This window comes from Anarhichas minor, unplaced genomic scaffold (assembly GCF_050575085.1).
Source record: "Anarhichas minor isolate MPS153535 unplaced genomic scaffold, ASM5057508v1 ptg000071l, whole genome shotgun sequence".
In the NCBI taxonomy this organism is placed as follows: domain Eukaryota; kingdom Metazoa; phylum Chordata; class Actinopteri; order Perciformes; family Anarhichadidae; genus Anarhichas; species Anarhichas minor.
The window spans coordinates 1,646,890-1,667,172 of record NW_027466517.1 but is presented as its reverse complement, the minus strand read 5'-3'; the positions used below and the strand labels follow the sequence as shown (position 1 = coordinate 1,667,172).

General features: G+C 41.2%; 1 protein-coding gene across 1 annotated transcript in view; it reads right to left on the bottom strand.

The window, feature by feature from the left end:
• The window catches only part of lpp (LIM domain containing preferred translocation partner in lipoma), a 136,288-nt gene that overhangs the window by 66,805 nt on the left and 49,200 nt on the right, over positions 1 to 20,283 (bottom strand). Inside the window, 3 exon segments of the mRNA XM_076079139.1 lie at positions 1,371 to 1,493; positions 4,777 to 4,880; positions 18,072 to 18,265. Coding sequence (XP_075935254.1) covers positions 1,371 to 1,493; positions 4,777 to 4,880; positions 18,072 to 18,261 — 417 coding nt within the window. The 5' untranslated portion in view covers positions 18,262 to 18,265.

Sequence of the window (20,283 nt, the reverse complement as noted above, 5' to 3'; positions counted from 1 at the left end):
GCCACATACACACCTACATCTTTCAAACTCTACACAGCCCGGTCGTAACGCAGTCTTCCCCTTTTAAGATTTGAAGTAACCCTGATGACGTCACTATGACATCATCGGTTTTTATAAAACTTGAAAAAGCTCCCTCCGGAGCCACAAAGAACACTATGTTCAACTATTTTCACAGATGGAATAGTACTGGTCATGACCAGTTAATTAAACTGTATGTGTACAATCAGTGGACTGGACCTTTAATGTGAAGAGTAGCCCGAAACTACAGCCGTCCGTTGAATGTAGTGTGGTAAAACAGTGGTGGGCCGTCAGGGCCTGCAAGGCCTTCTCTGCTGGCCTAAACAGAATCACAAAGCTATATCTATTTTATAATTTAATAATATTTCTTAAATACACTACATGCATTATAATTTATAAACATATTTTTCCCATTATCTTATTTTCTCATTGCACAGCTACTGTCTTCCTCAGTTGCTCTGCTTCCAGTGCAGCTTGTTTTAAGTAGAGCTTTTATCCAATCAGATCTCACCTCTGTGTCTCTAGGTAAGAACAGAGGCAGAGGCCTGCACACTCTCACCTGCAGCCAGTGCAGATTAAAGTAAATAAATATTGTTGATTGTCATAGTGTTCAACCAATCAGATCTTTAGTTTGACATGTTGGGCGCATTCTTTGACGTATCAGAGCCTGCACGCCGGCCTATAATGACGTCAGCATTACATGCCACTCAGTGTCCGTGTGTAGCTTTGCCGCGAGGTGCAGAGTGTGCTGTGATTGGTCAGTGGGCGAGCACGTGACTATCGTGAAACGAAACTTAACAGCCAGCAGAGGCTGATGGGTAGTGAATCACATCACGTGATGCAGCTCAGCCAATCAAATATGGGCATTCTGACTGAGTGAGATGCACCATGACACAGGAGACTGAGACAAGGAAAGACATTGCAGAGCAGTACGTTTAATGTCCAAGTTGTGAAAGTAAAATCCTATGATAATCTCTTTGGATCTCGGCTTGTCATTAAGGAATGACAGTGGAACCTGCAGCCAGACCAGCTGAGAACATTATATTTTCCTGAATTTAGGCTTTTGCATTTTCTAAATGCTCTAGCATTATTCTAACGACTCGTACTGAACGGTTTATTATGAAGATAGTTACAGCCTTAAAAATGAATAATAGCTGTGGCGCCATCATGTGGTTATAAGGTGGTATTTCAGCTGCAGGACAACAGTGAAGGCCCAGGTATAAAATGCACGGCCCGCCACTGGGTAAACAGTACCATATTATATTGTGGTATAAATAGTACCACAGACGCAGAGAATGTAAATACTCAAGAACAACATCGTACTCAAATACAGTACTTGAGTTAATTCCTACTTGTGCGATGCGTGGCTTGTAGGGCGAGCTGCTCTCCAGGTCGGCCAGGATGCTGGTGAGGGAGTCGATCTCAGCATCCAGACTGGAGCGCCTCTCCTGCAGGGTCTTCTCTGGTCCTCTCACCTGTGAGCAAACAGTGAGCGAAATGACCAACTATGTCACTGTGCGTGGTTGGGATCACAAGATAATCATCAATGAGGAGTAATTCCACTGACTCAGAGACATTCTCTTGTGGATTACAGTCTAGAGTTCACGCTTCACCTTGACCTGGCACAAGCCTTTGGTAAGCCACACATGGCAGAGACTTCTCTCTGGGAGAAATGCAACGCATCGTCTGTTCATAAAGCAGAGCACTATTCACCTCCTGCTTTTCAGCACACTTGGATTTACAGTATTTCATTCTTCATGCATTATTCATCACAATCTCATCCAGCAGTATATCAAACAAAAAGGTCAATTTCTTATTTTATTTTTTCAAGAATTAAAGTCAGATATTTTTCTATTCCATATTTTAAACATGTAAAAGATGATGAGAATTGCTTTGATTTTTATTTGACTGGTTTATTACCAGATGAAGCTTGAAAGCGTCAGAAACAGGATCACTCCAGCAGTCTGAGACCTCGCTGATTTATTCATACAGTTTCACCGCAGAGCAAACACAACTTCAACATATTACAAAAAAAAAAAAGACAAAATATAATAAAAAATGTTGCACAAAAATCTGCAGCTAAGTATCTAAAATGATCTGACCGTTAGTGACACCCGGTTTTCTACAAAAATTCCCGGGAATTTCTCCACGGAATGACATATATTTTTAGTCCTCTGAACTATGCTGCAATTGCAAGAAGACTTCTTGCAATTGCCTGCGGGGGCTTTTTGAGTTGGCTGGATCAGTGACTGCTTCTTATTCTAATGTTATGTGTTTGGATTACCTGTCACAATCTATTACAGGCAGGGCTTGCCTCCATTTGGAGCAGAGCTGTTGCTGCTTAAAAAGCATCTAAGGCTATCATGAGCAGGGAGGGGGGGGGAGGGGGTAAACAAAGCAAAACACTAATGGCTTGTCTCAAATCAACAAAAGAAGAATAAGAGAAAATAACTTATTTAACGGGGAATAACGAGGGGGATGAAAGGAAACATGGCGGTCTTTGTGATGTGTTGGAATTCGCCGTGGAGGGCTTCATAATGTGGACAACAGCCTCGATGAGAACTAGCTGCTTCTGTCTCCCTCTCTCCTGCTGAAGGATTCAGCATCAGCTCGTCACAATCCAGACCTCTGTCCCGGTCAGGGCGATAAAGGAATAGTTCTCCTTTCTTCTGAGGAAATACCATTTAAACGTATTCCTTCAGTGTGTGAGATTTGTCTGCCGGGGCACGGAGAGGAAGATACAAAGACATTTTGATTGATATCTATCCCCCTTTTTCCCTCTGCAGTTAAAAGACTTCTGCTCTGGCTACAGGGCACGTAATTAAGATACCAGTGGCGTATTAAGGAATTCAGTTGCATGGCCAGCCGATGTGACAGGAGAAGAAAAGTCAGAGATGAAAAACACTAAAGCACTTTTAAAACTAATTAAGCACTTCATTTCTTTTTACGTCTACTGCCGGTGCTGTTCAGAAGGAGATGGCAGATACAGCAGTGGTAAAAAGGGAACGACACGATTATCTCTTATTATCATGTCTACTTCATCACTGCTGTGCTGTGAACACACAAATGTAAACTTTTCAGAAAAACAGCCTCAATTTCATCATCCAATAGGTTTTTTAATTGATTTTTTTTTTGGCTTCTTCTTCCCTGCTTCCAACGAGAGTGACATGAGACAAAATCCTCCCTTGTTTTGTGCAAAAATGAATTCCAAAGTTCAGCTGAAGCTCATGTGAGGCTTCAGCGGTCTGATGGACATCTTCACACATGGTGTTAGTGGTTCCCCGGATTATTGTGGTGCTGAGCGACAGTAGAGGGGTGGTAGAACTTTGTGCTAAAATAGAGCAACTTTGGAAGATATTCACTAGATTTGACTAACTCAGCGCATATATATTTGCGCACAGGTGTGGATTTTGTCGGCCATCACTTACATTGAAACGGGTGTTGGAATGATGAGAGTGAACAGCAAGTTAGACCTGTGTCAGTGAACATATGGGCACCTGACCGTTGTTAAACCTGAATCAAATTATTCACATTAAAGATCATTAGGTGCACTTGTACTGGTCCTGGAGGTAATCCAAGTAAACATGGACAGTACTTTAAAAGCTATTTTAATCCCTAGGAGACTAAAGTCCCATTTCTTTTCCTTTGAAAGTATCTGACAGCAGTGAGTAGCCAGGTTAAATATGAAATACTGATAGTTGCTATTAAGGGACAAATATCAGACGGACCTCTTTAAATGGGTCACGGGCCAGATGCTGAATTCTGTTGTTATAATACCGGCAATATACAGCACAATGTTAAACTTTAAGAACTCTGACTGTGATTACACACTTAAGAGAGGATGTGTAGTATACATGTCCCACACAGTTGGGTATACATATGTGAGTTTAGGCAACAGATCTGGTATGAGAGAAGTGACACTGGCAGGGCTTTAGTATAAACATTGGCCTTGATTTTTTTTTTTTTTTACTAAAAATTATCTGTGGCTTCATAAAATATTCAATGGCAGAAAGGATTTTTGGAGTCAAATTTTGCACAGATTTCTAATATGTACGATTTTATTGATGGCTTATTTAATTTCTAACTGCTCAGCCGATCCTAAATGTGTTAAGTGAAAGCAGGGAATTCATAATGTAACTGTCGTTGGGCTGCACCTTTTAAAATAATTGCATACCTATGAGCGGTATTATACATTGAGGCCATAACACCGCATGAAAACACATAGTGCTAATCCCCAGTCTACAGGTATGTATACAGTTTGTGTGGGAAGAGCATAAATCCACTCTGTCTCTACACAGGAAGCATTCGTAGGATAAGAAACATGGTCGGATCAAGAAAAGAGGGGGGCTTGAGGGAATGTGAAGCACTTGGAGGGTTTTCGCAGCATGGGTCAAGTGCTGAGCGTGTCGGTCAGATCGCAGGGGCCAGATATCCCCGGGGAGGGAACAAACGCCTGTGGGTATTATAACCAGGCTCCACCAATAGGTGTCAGCCTTCTATGCTTCCTGCACTGAAGAAAGCCGGCTTGTGTGTGGGTCCTTCAGTCAGGACAGCTGGCTCCAGGCAGCATCTGGAGCTGGACGTCTCTGCAGTTGGCTGCTGCGCAAATGGACAGGCAGGCAGTAGTTGTTTTTTTGCTGTACTGAGTGCAGAGCTCGGGGCCGTCTTTTGCTTTCCGTGACGACTCTTCGAGAGTTCCTGACAACCGAGATGAAATTGAATGCAATAACACATCCCCACATCCCCCCCCCCCCTCACCTGATAATCGCAGGAGTTCATCAGTGGAGGAGACGGGAAGGAACCAGGGGGTGGTGAGAAACCGGTTGACTCTTCGGCAGGTGGCGGAGGGGGGGGGTAGTCCGCTGGGATGGATGGGGACACACACACACACACACACACACACACACACACACACACACACACACACACACACACACACACACACACACACACACACACACACACACACACACACACACACACACACACACACACACACACACACACACACACACACACACACACACACACACACACACACACACACACACACACACACCAAGAGGAACAAAAACAGCTTATTAAATACTTCCCCTTTTTTCCTACATTTCAAACCGTCACAATTCTAAAAGAGCAGACGTTGCGCCACTGAATTAACGCACAATTAACTTATTTATATTCTCAATAACCAGTGTGGCGGGTGCAGAAAACAACAATAAATTTGACGTATGACTCACACTAAAAAAGTTTTCAAAAATGTGTACGAATCTGTGGATAATGTGAGTCGTATGAACTTTGATGTAACTGGACGGTGAACAGCTCCCATGATGCTCTGCATGGCCAACACTATGTTACACAGTGAGATAAACTGAGGTTATTGTGCAGACAGATGTGAATGGATCTGCTTGAGCTCCTGCATGTGCGGCACACTTCCCTGTGTGCGTCCAGCCATTCAAAGACCCGGGCACATGAGGCTGAAATGTGTGTGTAATGTCATGTGGAACTGTGTGATACACTGAGCAGCTGTTTGTAAACCGTGGCCCTTTTTGGATTTGTGGAAGCGACAACAAATAAAGAACACGGCTATGAGTGGGTAAAGTTCAAGTGTCTTTTACAGATGTACTTAGGATGTCGATGTTCGCTCATAGTGATGAACCTGCAGTGAATTATCACCAGACTCTGCAGTTCCTCTTGTAGCCTCTTTCAGCTCTTTGTTTTGGTTTTCACGGTTCACAACTTTGCTCTTTTGTTTCACTCTCACCGCTCTCATCAGCAGTTGCTTTCAGATAAAAAGCTCCATTGTACACAACCTGCTCAGCACCTAATAGCATGGACGCCTTCCGCTTCCGGTGCTTCTTGAGGCGAACCAAAATAAACAGATTTTGCAGTAATTCAACTGCAATAAATGGATCAAAGGGATGCCGAGATAACTACATGACAAAGCCGATTTGTCAAAAAGTCTGAATTCATGCTTTGTCAGGTCTATCCGCAAGACGACAAGCAAACAACTTTTAACAGGCTTGTTTTCTTGGAGTTTAGATCAGTCAGGGCTATGCCTTGCTATGCTAACTTTGCAGCTGCTGCATCCGTAATTTAATTGTTAATTTATTATGTGTACAGTCTCCTTTTTCGTCCGGTCTGTGTACAAATATGAGGCGCTATCGTAGAGCTCTGGGTACCCGGAGACGGCTTAAATAATGTTGTCATCCATTTCTGATTCAATAATGTCAGGACGCCAAAACGTCCCGATTCCGATACAGATACCGAGTACCGATCAGATGCCAGAGTTAAATGAATAAGCTGTATATCTCTTTGTATCGCTATCTGTGCATACCAGAAACACTCATGATCTGATTGATTATTATGACCTGAGAATTTAAGGGACTCTGAAGTTACTCCGAGTTAGATATTTAAAACTCAGTAAATAAAGACATCCGTATTTATCCTCCAGTTGTCTGAACGATATAATGCACCATTTGTTGAATCCATCTGTACAATATTCTGAGAAATTAGGATTATTCATCATAATTTCTCTTGAACTATAAAATCCCAGACATTTGAAAGAGGATCTGCAGTTATTCCAAAAGAGAGACAGGTGGCAAAAGAGACGGAGAAACGGAGCCTCGCCATCCCACGCCAACGGACTGACACACATAATTGTAGCAATTTGGTTAACTAAGAAGTACTAATGTGGGGCAAGCGTGTGTTTCTTGTCCCGCAGATTGGAAATGTAAATGCTGTGTTACAGACGGGTTGGGCTAGGTGTTTGTTCTGCCAGAGCAGGTGGAAACGAGCCAAATGTGTAGTTCTAAAGTCCACGCTAATCCAAGGATTGCATCCAACCACATGTTTCGGACCGGATAAGGAGTTACGTGCCAAATTAAATTGTGATTTGGCTCCTCTTTGGCGCAGGACTCACGACTGAATCATTTGACCATGTACTTCTAAGTACCAAACCAGACATGAGCTTTGCAAATTAAAGGCTTTTATGAGACGTAATGGGAATTTGTTCCAACGCTAAGACTTTGATGAGTCCTGTTCAGAAATTCCATTTGCTTTCCACGGCTTTTATCTGTTTTCATTAGAATCTAATTGATGTCATCAATGTAGTTTATCCAAGGCAGCTGACCAAATTAATTAAGCGTGGGTTTTTTTTTTTTAAGTTGCCTTGACAAAACAGCCCAAAGAAGAAGAAGAAGAAGAAAAAGAAAAAAAAGGAAGACAGAGCGATAACGCTGCATGGTTAAAATTGGACACATGTCTGCGTCTTGAGCATTACAGTATTTCAGAAATTGTGAGCATTGCATTAAAACATTCCCTCCGGGTGCTCGAGGGCCTCCGTGTGAATTGTTTATATAATAACCTTGTGGCCTCCGCTAAAACTCCAGAGTGTAACAGCTCCTCTAAACCCACGGGAGAGGAAATAAAATATGCCGCTCGACAACAAGTTCTCTGCCCCCGTCCTCCCTCCCCACCTCGCTCCGGCACAGATCCTCTCTGCCAGAACATATAAGTCACTTGTAACTCGTGGCTTACGGAGAATTAAAACATTAACTTTCATGTACGTTTCCTCCAGAACATCGGAGATATTTTGGATTTCTCATTTCAGGAAACGCGAGGGTTGTAAATGTTACAGAGATGCATGTTTTATTGAAAAGGTCTTAAGAGTTCTGAACGTGGAACAGTGGAAAGAGAGACTTTGATGGAACAGGAGTTCCAGCATAGAAACGGTCCTTTAATAGAAGCCTTTTCCATCAAGATGAGACGGTACAGGCAGGAACGTCGCTTTCAATGCTCGGGTCAATTTATAGATTTCTATAGATGTCTTCTTTCAGACTAGAGGAACGAAAACATCCAAGACACACATGAGGCCTTATTTGCATATTTAAACATAACATTTCAGAAAACTTAAAAATAATCGTCTTAATGCAAGTAATCAACTGATGGAAGTTTCATGGTGGTATTTTAAATACGTACACTAAACCTTCCCGTTTCACTCCTATCTATATCCTGAAGGTCTTTCTACTGAGGGGTTCGTTCATATGTCATTCATAACCTGATTTATAGAATATTTGATTCCTAAACATTATGGCTGTTGACACAATTTTCTAATTTTTGTGGAGTGATACAAAGATATATCCCAAATCCTCTCTACATAAACCTTTGACTCGAATATGTCGACAAAATGAAACAAGTAATGTGAACCTGGCTTTATCAAATGTTCATATTTTGTGTCTGTAAGTTCAGGCAAATTAGCACATATTTAATAATATAATGCTACATTTGCATACAATTTCAGAAAAATTGTCATACAAAAAAAATGTCTCAACGTAAGTAATCAAGGCGAGTTTCATGGCGATATCTCATAGTGACATTGTTTTTAACCCTTAAATCTGGAGTGTCTCTACTTAAGTGGCATGTAATGTTGAAGCTCATTCCAATAATGTAACGTTCTTCTATAAAAGGAACTATCTGACTTTGAAAATACATCACTGGTGGCCAGAAGATCTTTATATCTACATTTAAATAATAATTAGAAGTGCTAAAAGGGTGGAAGCCGTCTCTTCAGTGCTGTTGGAACTCAAATGGCCGGAGAGTATTGAGCCCCTCCCTTTGAACACAACTCACACTGAAGATGTGTACAAAGGTAAATAGCTGTAGCTGAACAATCATCACACCCAAAAAGCAATTACAGCTGCAACTTAAAGTTGCCCTGCGGAGTTTTCTTGCAAACAAACAAACAATATTTACCAAAATATACTTGCACATTGCACAGCTTCTCTCCGAGCTACCGCGTGCTTGTACGGGGTGGGGGGTGGGGGGGGCGCTGATAAAAACATTACTCAATAGCACTACTAGTGGTCAAAAAGTCCACAGAGTGCCTTTAATTATTCATTTAATGCTTTTGTCTTTGATTGATGTTTTTGATAATAAAAAAGGAGACTTACAAACAGGTCTAAAAACAAAAGTGAGATAAGGAATGTGAGGCAAGAGGAGAGAAACTAAGAGTTCGATCTGGATCCACACTGAAGCAAAAACAATAACCACAACTTTCCAAAACATGCTGGTTGTTTGAAATATTAAGAAATGGGTAAAAATCGGTTAAATACTCTACTTACTGAAAACATTTGTATTTTTAACTACGACAAAAATACAATTTGCAAAACAAACACTTTTTCGATCTTCCCACTTCTCTTTCTCTTCTGCAGGAACTGAAAAAGATGACCTTTATTCATATGTTAGGGTGAAACGGATGCAGAATAGATACACACTGGTTTCAAACCAACCAGTACGAGTCGCTGCGAGAACCCTCACTGGCTTCCCGCCAATACACAACCTGCCCCGACAGAGCCCCAGGCCTGAAAACAAGCCTGGCTCTCTGCTGTAGTCCAAACGTCATCCCGTCCGTCTGCCTCACCCGATACTTCTGCTGTTTCTAATGGATCTGAAATCAACACGTGTTTGAGCTGTCGAGCACTTTCCGTTCTGAAGGGCCGCGTGGTGCTCGCGGCGTCGTGTTACGCCTGAAAGCGGCGTGAGCGCGGCGGAGCGAGAGCGGCCTCTGTGCCGTGAATGAAGCCGGCTCCATTTGTGACAATCGGGAGTTGGAAGCTCCAGAGCGAGCGCTAATGACAGAAGCAGCGGGAACACAGACTTAATGGGACAACTTCCCCTGTCTTTATTGAGCAATTGCTTTTAACTAGCTTCATTGTGAACAAGGAATCCTAATCAGTGATTAAAGCTATTGGAGAGGACGTAAGAGGTGTAATTGGTTATCGGGATCCAGAGCATTGCTGAGGGGAAGATGAAAGGGTGGGCGATGGATCCAGCTGTGACACCGAGACGAATATTAAACTTTGTCTCTCAAGCAAGTGACACGTTTATAAACACTTCCAGTGCAGCGTATGACTAATGGCTGCAAACTTTGAGGTCAACGTCTATGAGGAGACGCTTTGACACTATGGATTTTGTTGCAAAAGAGAAATACCACTAGAGAATAGTTGTACTGCTCTTTGTTGAGGATTAGCGTATTCTGTGGGGGCTGGAGGTTGAGCATATGTTTATAGATTTACATATGTACAATATTATCAGAGTTACACGTGTATAAGCGCTGGCCATCTGGTCTTTAACGACTTAGGACAAAGCCCAGCACGACCGACTTTCACATAACGCAGCCGGCGTTCCGGTGGAGGAAAGTGTTCATAAGAGAAGGAGCAGGGGAGAAGTGACTTTTTGTCCCATCACTGTAAAGTTTATTTTTATTTTTTTTTAACATAAATTATCTCCCACGATCTGAACTTGAGTCATAGCCGAAAGCTTGAGTCACTGGTGTTTGAAATGTTAAAAAACTTCCACAGTACTTGATTACATTTATATTCGCATAAAACCCTAAATCGGTTTTCAAAATAAAATAAGATCACACTTTATCCAGTAGCAAAAGAAATCTTTAATCCCCTGCAGACAAAACGGACAAAGTGTTTTTAAGTCCGGGGTGTTGGTTCGCGTGCTTTATCTCCACACACCCCGCTCCAAATGCGCTGCGGCGGAGGTTGAGTGCGCATTGTTTTGACGTAATTACGGAGCCGTTTTATTCCAGCTTCCGCTGGAGAAGAGCAGCTGAGCCCTGCTCTTAATTAGCATGATACGCATAGAGGACTGATTTGTGACTTCATTGGGTTTAGAGAGGGATGGGAGGGATTGGAGCTCTTTGGAGATATACTTGTTTTTAAGTGTAAAGAGGCAGACCCAAATTGGCTTCTGCTGCTCTGAGGAGAATTCCCACGGGAGGAGAAATTCAGATGAGGAACAATAGACGGATTATGTCTCTGTATGAAAGCGAAGAAACAAATGCAGAGGATAGGTGAACCGTTTGAGAGCTGGCCTTTTTTTCCCTCCCCCATCTTAAAGCTCAAAAACATCCAACGGGCTGAACAATTAGTGCCTCAAAATGTGATGAGAGGAAGGTTCACCGATGAGCGAAAGCGTGATTCATCAAAGACAGAGAGGGTGAGCTTCTTCTGTCATCTCTTTGAAACTAAACGGGAGAGGGAGAAAAGCCGGTCAAATGTCACGACAGACAGTCACTGCTGCGTAAACCTTTGCAAGCTGAGCATCTCCTGTAAACCTACAGTAGCTCTATGAGTGGGTTCACTTTAACTATATCGCATGGCTTTATGAGCTACTGAAATGAAAGCTGAGAGGATATCCCGTGCTAACAAGTTCCACAGAGTAAATATCACGGTGATATTCAAACTTAATTACCATCTAATGGATGCTTCATTTAATGTATTAGGTGATCTCTTGGACGGAGAACTCTTGTCATTCGGCTTGTTAACCGTACCAAATAACAAATAGCTCAAGACTGGAGGAAGAAACTGTTAATGCAGTGATGTGATTTAGTACTAAGTATTTAATGAATACAGTAGAGAAGAGAAGAGGCCAATCAAACCGGTTGGGTCACATATATTGCCACAGGTGACAAGAAATACACTATTTTTATTATTATATTATTTTTGTAATTATTGTGTTTTTTAATTTTCAAATATCAACATCAGTATCGGCCTACAACACACCCTGTGTATGTATATATATATAAATTTATGACAAAATATGTAATATGTATACCAGAGCGGTTCACGCAATCAAGACCACTTTCTCCGGCGAGCAAATTACTTTTTGAAATCGTACTCAGCATTCAAAAGTCCTTTGACATGTAGACAACACTTTGAAAGCACAGACAGGATATGAAGAAAAAATATTTTCACGATGCTGCAACCCTTCATATAGAGTACAGATTTAGAGAAGCGAAACGTCTCATTCTGGCTGCATTACCTAACAATAGATGTAATAAAACACACACACGGTTCCACACTGTAAAAAAAAGAAAAAAAGAAAGTCTTTTCTGAAAACAAAAAAACTTCAACTTTGAAGCAAAGATTCAAAGACCAACTTTGCGGCACACTGCAGACTAAACACAAGTTAAGGTATGTGTTCTACTTAGATAAAAGTGGCCTTTGTGTCGCCTCAGAGCGCGAGCCGGTGGGCTCTGTGGGGACACCGACACACTCATTGGTGGATTTCCTGTAAATTCTCATGGCGACACCCATGAGGGACTCTGACATAACAACCGGTAGTCAGTTTGCCTCTGGCCAGTGAAGCAGGGAGGAATAAAAACAGCTTATGCACATGTTTGACACTTTTGAACTGCTCTGAGCAAACAATTAGCGGGTTTCTGGTAACTTCAACGCGTGAAGTTTGATCAAAAGCAACACTTCTCGGATGTTTTTCAACTTTCACAAAAACTTATCAAGCTTCATAATCAACAGCGGACATCATGAGGCAAAACCCCGCCTTGGCGTCACAAGTTGTTGTGGAGGAAATCAGATTTTGATTTATTAAGTTATGGATTTGAGTCTCTTTATAACATGAATACATTCTGAAGGAAGCGGCTGGTGATGATTCATTCCCATGGTGACAGAGACTCTTTGGTCACATCATATCAATATATACATCTGCTTCATACAACAAAAAAATAAAATTCTCCATTTAAACGCTGGACTCAGATCGTCAGATATTGCAGAAGCTGTTTGAAAAACTGTTTAGTGAAAATAAAAGTGGTGCAAGGCAGCAGCTTGAGAGATCTCTCAATACATCGATTAGAATGTCATGTACATGTAAAGGGCAATAGAAAACCCAAAAGAGAAAGTGACTCTCCAGTCGGTTTCATGGACACCACCTCTGTCCTCAACATCACGTTCAACCCTCTGTTCTCATGTGGAGATGGAAAACACTGAAACGGAGAAGTGCCAGAGAGCTCAGAGCAGACTCCAACTCGTCACCGACGTGTGTTGATCTCTGAAAACAGCTGCACACAAATCCAACGGAGCGTGTGCAAAACATTTCACCCAGCACTGTACACCGATACTAGAGCAGTATCGATGGTCCCCCATGGGACCTCGTCTTGGTTTTATCCTGTTTTGTGCCATGAATCAACACGTGACGTTTGTCAAGTTAAAAGATAATTTTGTCAAGAAACTTTGTCATAGATTTGTCATAGTACCAGTTAGTTTTTAGGTCATGAAAGTTACTTGTACCATTCCGGTCGCCTAAAAATGTCTTATTCCGAGTTCGGTTGTTTTGAGCGACACTTACCGTCTATGGATTTAACCCGTTAGAAGCAGTCATGTGTAGCCGATCTAAATTTCACCAGTCCTGGATGGATATTAAAAAAGTAGGAACAAACAATAGTACAATAATTCACTCCTGTTTTATGGCTTCTTCTCACACCTTGCCAATATCTTTTGTCTTATTAAATGGAAAAAGAAGAATTGTGGTTCCATGTCCTGTCATCTATTCTTGCATTCGTTTTCCTGATCTTTTAGGTTTTTGCCGTGGTATCGTACTGATGTCATTTTAAAATACATTACCCAGAATACATTTCCCTTCCAATAAAATCAAAAAATTTGTCACGGTAGAGTGTAAGCTAAAAAAAAAAATAAGGTCTCTTTGTAACAAAAGATTTCAAGCAAGACTAGTAAATAGCACAATGCACAGGTGCTCCTGTTGTCTCCATCTGCCAATAACACGAAGCCTTTGTTTGAACTACGTCCAAAGCTTGACGGCATAAAATGACACTGCAACCAAACTGAGCCTCACCTGCCTTAGAAAGCTAGTTTTTATTGCACTGGATTGCATTACCTCGTACAAGTGTTCATGATATTTTGTCCACCTCTCCTACAGAGGGCTGCAGAGCTGCTGCTGATCATCATCATCATCAGTGTACTTTTTCCTAAAACTTAAAACAGAAAAAGTTTAAATGCTGCAGCAAAGAATGTGCATAAGAAGAAGGCGGAGCGCCGACTTCTCTGTGCAAAAAGCAATCACGACTGACCTTCCTGGAGCTCATGTACCGTCTGAGATCAACTTAAACCCTAAAATCTGTTGTAAGGAGTTGTGAGTGAAGGGTCACTGTCTGAGACATATATGTCATGCACTTCCTCCTGCTGGGAGGGCTTTAATCAGAACAAGTTCAACCTATATAAAAAAAATCGAAATAAATCAGAGGGCCGACCTTGCTAACCGCTCACCGCCCCGTCTGCTTCTTTTGTCCGCACAACAAACAATCCTCAGACGGCTCATTCCAGCCCGACACCGGCCCCCGCTACACAAAGGGACAGCGAGGCGCCGTGCCAAATTGACTTGTCCCAAATGTTTATGCTAATCCTCAATTTTTTACATCAGACGCTCCCCACGTTTGATATAAAAGAAAATAAATAAACAGAGAGAGAGAGACCCAGATAATCTTTTCCCGTAAAGACGTCTTATCCTTTGACAAGTGATGTCTGCAGATGGCTTTGCATATTTGCGTGTTCAAAATGCTGACAACAACTAATCACCAGTGTCATTATCAAATGTTAATGAAAAATATTGCTGTGGCCCAAAAGGCAGAAGACTTTACCACTTGAATTGTCACTACAACACACTGCAAATGTTACATATCTGCAAAAAAGACAATGTCAATTCATTCCTGGCAACAGCTGCAAGGACTTTAAAACAGATATTAATTAGTGCTTCCTCCATATTTTCCCCTTTCTATAGTCGACCTCAACTGAATCTGTATAATGAAGACAAAATTCAGAGCAATGGCCAGTTTATGTAATTACTGTCACAGTCAATGTGAACATGGTTAGAGATAACAGAAGACAATAATAGAATAATAGAGGGAAGAGAACAGTGAGATTAGGTCACTGAGGTTATGAGATGTTAGTGGAACTCTGGTGTGACTGAATCCTTACAAGTACGACATTTACATTACAACGATTCCATCTTTTGCAATGCAGCCCCGCCCTCTTTATATTGCTTCATTAATCCTCTTAACCCCGGTCAATGATTCATTGTGTCTAGATTAAATGCTTTGCGGTCAAATGACATTTTGGAATTATAAGGTTTTAACGATGGGAACTGGGAGTTACATATGTATATTTTATTAATTTTCAAAAAATCTAAAAAGCTGTTAATATGAGTATGATAATCAACACTAAAAAGGCCAAAATGCACATCTGACGCACAGGTTTCAAAGCACACCTTTTGTTTTAAAATGGCCGAACACGTTGTGAGGGTGCGTCTACGCCGACCTCGTCAAATGCCAACTCAGCGGCCGAAGCCCTTTCCTCTGGAGCCGCGGTATCTGTTCGGAGGGACGAAGAAGAAATCAAACGCGAAGGATTTTTCCCCAGAGGACGATATTTTGTTGAAGAAAGAAATAATGAATTAATAATAATAATATTACTACTGTCACTGCCACTGGTTAGAATGTACAATTTCATTTCATTTGGAAGTTGAAGGCCGGTTTGTGTTTCTCTCTGAGCTCAGCCATGTTGTCAAATTAGCATCCTTGAGTGACGAGTGTCAAATGAGGCTTTTAGAGATCCGTGGTCCATTAGAAGTGGAGGTAATGTCACAGAAATATTGTTTGATTAAATACATAATAAAAGACGTTTGTTCGTCACAATCATTAATCCTCTAGGGCTCCATATATACAGTATATATGGACACCACAGACCAAATCTAGTAAATGAACAGGTTGGCGTGATGTTATGTTTTTTGAGCCCAAACGGGAGCCGTCTAAGAACATTTCTTACAAAACTAACATCTGGAGTACCAGACAGGTCCACCACTCAAACCACAAACCCCCACAGACTGCAGTGTTTTCAGCCCGACAGTGTGCTCGCTGAATTTCATAACCGTTTCCCCGGTTCTGGGGCTCTCGGGGGGGGTTTGAGGTTAAAGGTTTAGATAATATTCACATTACAACACATGGAGCAGATGGGGAGGCGGGACATGTGTGGCTGGATGAAACCTTCGAAGTGTCACGTTTGACACTGACTTTATAACAACTGGCTCTGTGCACTCAATGACGATTAACAGACAGCATTCATTGGAAAATGAAAAATGGAAATGATATTTGTATAACTCATCCTATTATTGTGTTTCTTTGGTTGAACAAATAAAATAGGGCCATGTAGAGCTGGGCAACATTTCAATATGATCATTTATCATCTTTCTAAAATCATACATTAAGATATCGTGATAAACCATTACCCCCGTCTGAATTGATATATTTTTGAGTGAATATCATTTCAATATGTCGGTTCTGATTTTACATCACACTTTACATTATCACTCGTTTAATGAGATTAACAAACGGTGCATATATGAAAATATATATTCATCTTTTTCTCTATAATTTCACTTGAAACTGTTGACAGCAGTATACAAAAAATAGGCTTTACCATGATGTTATTTCATAGAGGTTTTACTTAGCAGAAAACATGCTACATCGTGATATATATTGTTATCTAAATATGAAATGACCTTTATGGGGATAAAAGATGTTGGTCATCGCCCTGTAAAGCTAAGAATCGCTCACATTTCACTTCTTCACTTACTTCACGTCGGAACGCCACGAGTCTTTTTTTAAAGGAAACTAGATATCACATCTGACAATATGAGCCTCTCTCTCAACATATATTACTAATCAAAGGTGATTATGACGGCAGTGTGCTGCACGGAGTCATTTCTGTCTCATGCAAAACAGACAGAGTTGTGCTCTGCAGAGCACAACTCTGTCTGTTTGCTCAATTTAACTCTACTTTATCTTGAATAATCTCTGAGATGTGAATCTTAATCATTCTAGAGCATAACCCTGTTGTAATGGAACAAAGACCAATTAAATAAGTTACACTGAAACTCAGTTTATTGAATAATAATTTGCAGTATTCAAACCCTTTTATTCAAACAAACCATCAGCTCCCAAGGGACCTAAAAAAATAGATCTTGCAAGGCTTCCTGGATTCACACTGTATGTTTATTGGAAATTAGGCACGCAACACGGCCTCTGTCACGATGCAAATATGTGAGTGTGTGCATGAAGAAAAAACCTCCATCACAAAATGTGCAATTATTGCAAGGCCTTAAGGCTGCGCCTGATACGAGGCTCAAAGGAGAGAGATTACAGGTCACCGATATCAGAGTCATGTGCTCGATGCATACTCTGACAGCAAAGACCTGCACACTGAGTCTTAAAGGTAAAGTCAAGATACTGTTATCAAATGAAACGAGTCGGCCTGATGAATCCACTGGTACAATGTCATGCTGGCTGAATCATGCCAAGTCCGGCAAAATTTGGGCGAGGGAAAACTGGCTGTGCAATATTCAAAGGGGTCCCTTGACCTCTCATCTCAAGATAAAGGTAAACCACTGTTATTAACACGGGTCTATGTGGGTCTCTAAGGGTTCACAATCCACTGTTCTGTTACTGAAAGAAACCATGTTGCAATAAACTAGAATTACACTTGAATGTAAGGGTGTGTTACTACGACAATACAATCCTCTCACGCATCATTGAGTATGTTTCAGAGTCTTTTTATGCTCTTTTTATTTTACAGCACTAACTGCTCCTCTCTGTTGTGCAGGTCTCTTCACGGTCCAGACGCAGAACACTGTTGGCTGGAGTCACATCTTTTTATCAATGAGCCTTTAAGGATCGTAAAAATAAATCACATTGGGACCATGTAAACAAACACTAATTAGCTCCGCTATCTGGCAAATAAAGGGTGAATAAATGATGTGTCATAACCATCATATTAATCTCTTCTTTAATAACAGTGTTTTGGAAGAGAACCACAGCTCAGTAGCTGTTTTAAAGTGCAACAGTTAAGACATTCAAAGTTGCGGCTGTACCCACAATCAATACAGTGACATTGCTGCTCAAGTTCACTTGTTCCTGAGGGAAACTGCAGAGTTCATTGTTGAGAAAAATAAATCATTTAAGCTGAAGTGGAACATGAATGCGGACTGACACTACAAATGGCAGAGGGCAACATGAGATGTGTTTGATGTGAGCAAAGTCTGATAACAGAGATGTGACATAAAGATCAACTCCCGCTAGCGAGGGAAAGAAGAGATGTTCTTGAAGTGTTTCTTGTTTCTAAAGGTTTCATTGTAAATTGCGTGACGTTAGCGATTCGCTGGTGTCTCTCCCGTGTGGTTACCTGCGCTGTCAGAGAAGGTGGGCTCTCCCGCATGTTTGTAAGGGTTGAACTTGGGCTTGGGTGCGACCACGGGCGCAAATTTCTTGGGTGCCTGCTGCTGGGAGATGGAGATGCTCGCATTGCCCAAAGTGGTCTCCATCCTGGCGGCCACTTGGCCCGTCTGGTCGTTGCTGTTCACCTGGTTCCACATGGTTCTGATGAGGAAAGACAGGAGATGTTAAAAGACTGAAGGTCGGGCCTGTGAACACGAGGACGACATGAGGTCGGTCAGTGCAGGTGACGGAGACTCTCTGAAAACCACAGAAGTGAGGAAACGGAACTATTGATCACAATAGGATGAAAGAATCCAGCTCCAAACAGTTAAACTTTAACAACATGTATCTGATAGTCATTTTAATCTGGAGGTAGTGCCAGCTGGAATCATCAGCAGACATGATAATCTGTGAAGGAAGGGACAGGAAGAGGCCTGGACAAAAGTCAAAAAAAATTTCACTACAACAGCATTTATAGATACAGGTAAAGAAATAAAAAATAGAGTAAAAAATGAAATATAATATATATAATGCATTGGCTTCACTTTCCAGACCCGGAGGTAGCCACCTGAATATGGCCGACAGCAATTTTTTGAACATTTGTTAATGGCAAATTGTGTGTTAAACTACCTTTTTAAATGAAATATTGTCATGCGGCAGGGTCCTGGCCTACACATCATATTCTACAGACTTAAGAAAACATCTTTGTCTGGTACAGATCTGTAGAAAAATAACACCATTTGAATATAGTTTTCAATGAAAATGAGAATAGTGATGTAGAAAATGATGCAATCGTTCCCTCTGTTATTGCAAATCATATCGCAATTGCCATATCAATCAAAATAATCCCATTGAAAATGGTCCAGCCCTTAGTAGGACCCACACTGCGTCTCAGTGTTCCTGAGGGTTGGTGCAGAACGTTGGAGGTGGCTGGCCGGCGTCTCCACAGCGATGTGTGTGCATGATTCACGTCTACAGTACTTCTGTGTGTCAACTATTGAGTCAGATTATCAAAGCAGCTGGTAATGTTATTCCGCAAAATAAATAAAAAACGAGGTGATACGCGCTGTGTTCTGACATGCATTCACGTGTCCAATTTAATTAAAGTAACAAAAGTATCAAAGAGGAGAAGAAACCACTTTGAACTCTGAACCTTTTTCTTTTTCTTGCAATGAGAACAAATCAAAAAAAAGTGATGTGTGAGACAAAGAGACAACAAAGACTTCATCACAGACAAGCATTGAAAAATGACCAGTGATGTTCAGTGTTGATGCAGCTGTCAATATATAAATATATATATATACACAGTATGTGTGTGTGTGTGTAATTATTTTACATTTTAATAATGTATGTATCTTTGTTGGGTTTTTTTTTTATGGTGGGGAATACATGGATTCAAATTGCTACATCAAGATGCAGCCAACAGACAGCTAACCATCATAATGACTTTGATTACTGTTATATTTATGTATCTGTGGATGTGTATGGCCTTGATACAGTTACAGTGAAAACAACAGAGTCAAAGACTTTGCCGTGGCTGAGGACACAAACATCCAGTATTTCACCATCGCATTCTGAAATCACTTGAAATATTTGAACTATTTATACGCCGCACTTTTCCCCCATCTTTCTTTTTTGTTTGTGTTTGTTGTGCTGTGTTCTGATGTTTTCTTGCGGTTTATTATCCTCGGTCTGACTGATACAGGGTTTACATTCTTTCTCCGGAGCACAGGAGAAAAAAAAAAGCCCACGCACAATCATCTTTTAATATCTGCTGAAATCCCTGCTCCTCCTGCCGCCTGAATGGTTCTTACTTTTGAAACCCCCCCCCCCCCCCCTGCTCTTAATGCTGCGATTCAGACATGCTGGTGTCTCACACCCACCTGTCCTTTCAATGCAAATGCTTTCATTTCTCGACGCTCAAATGGCTAACAAAATAAAAGATGAATTAAAAAGGAGGCGAGAGAAAAAAAATAAAAAGGGGAGAAATGATCTTAGAATGTGTGAGCAAGATTCAATGGGCGACGCGTTGAATGGAAAATGTCTGTTTCGCTGTGTGGTTACATTTTTTTTTTGATGATGGCAAATAATCCACAGCGGGGCGTCACTTCCTTCGTACTCGGCCTTAAAGTGCACATTAAATCCACTAAAAATCATGTGCCATGTTTGGGAACACAAAC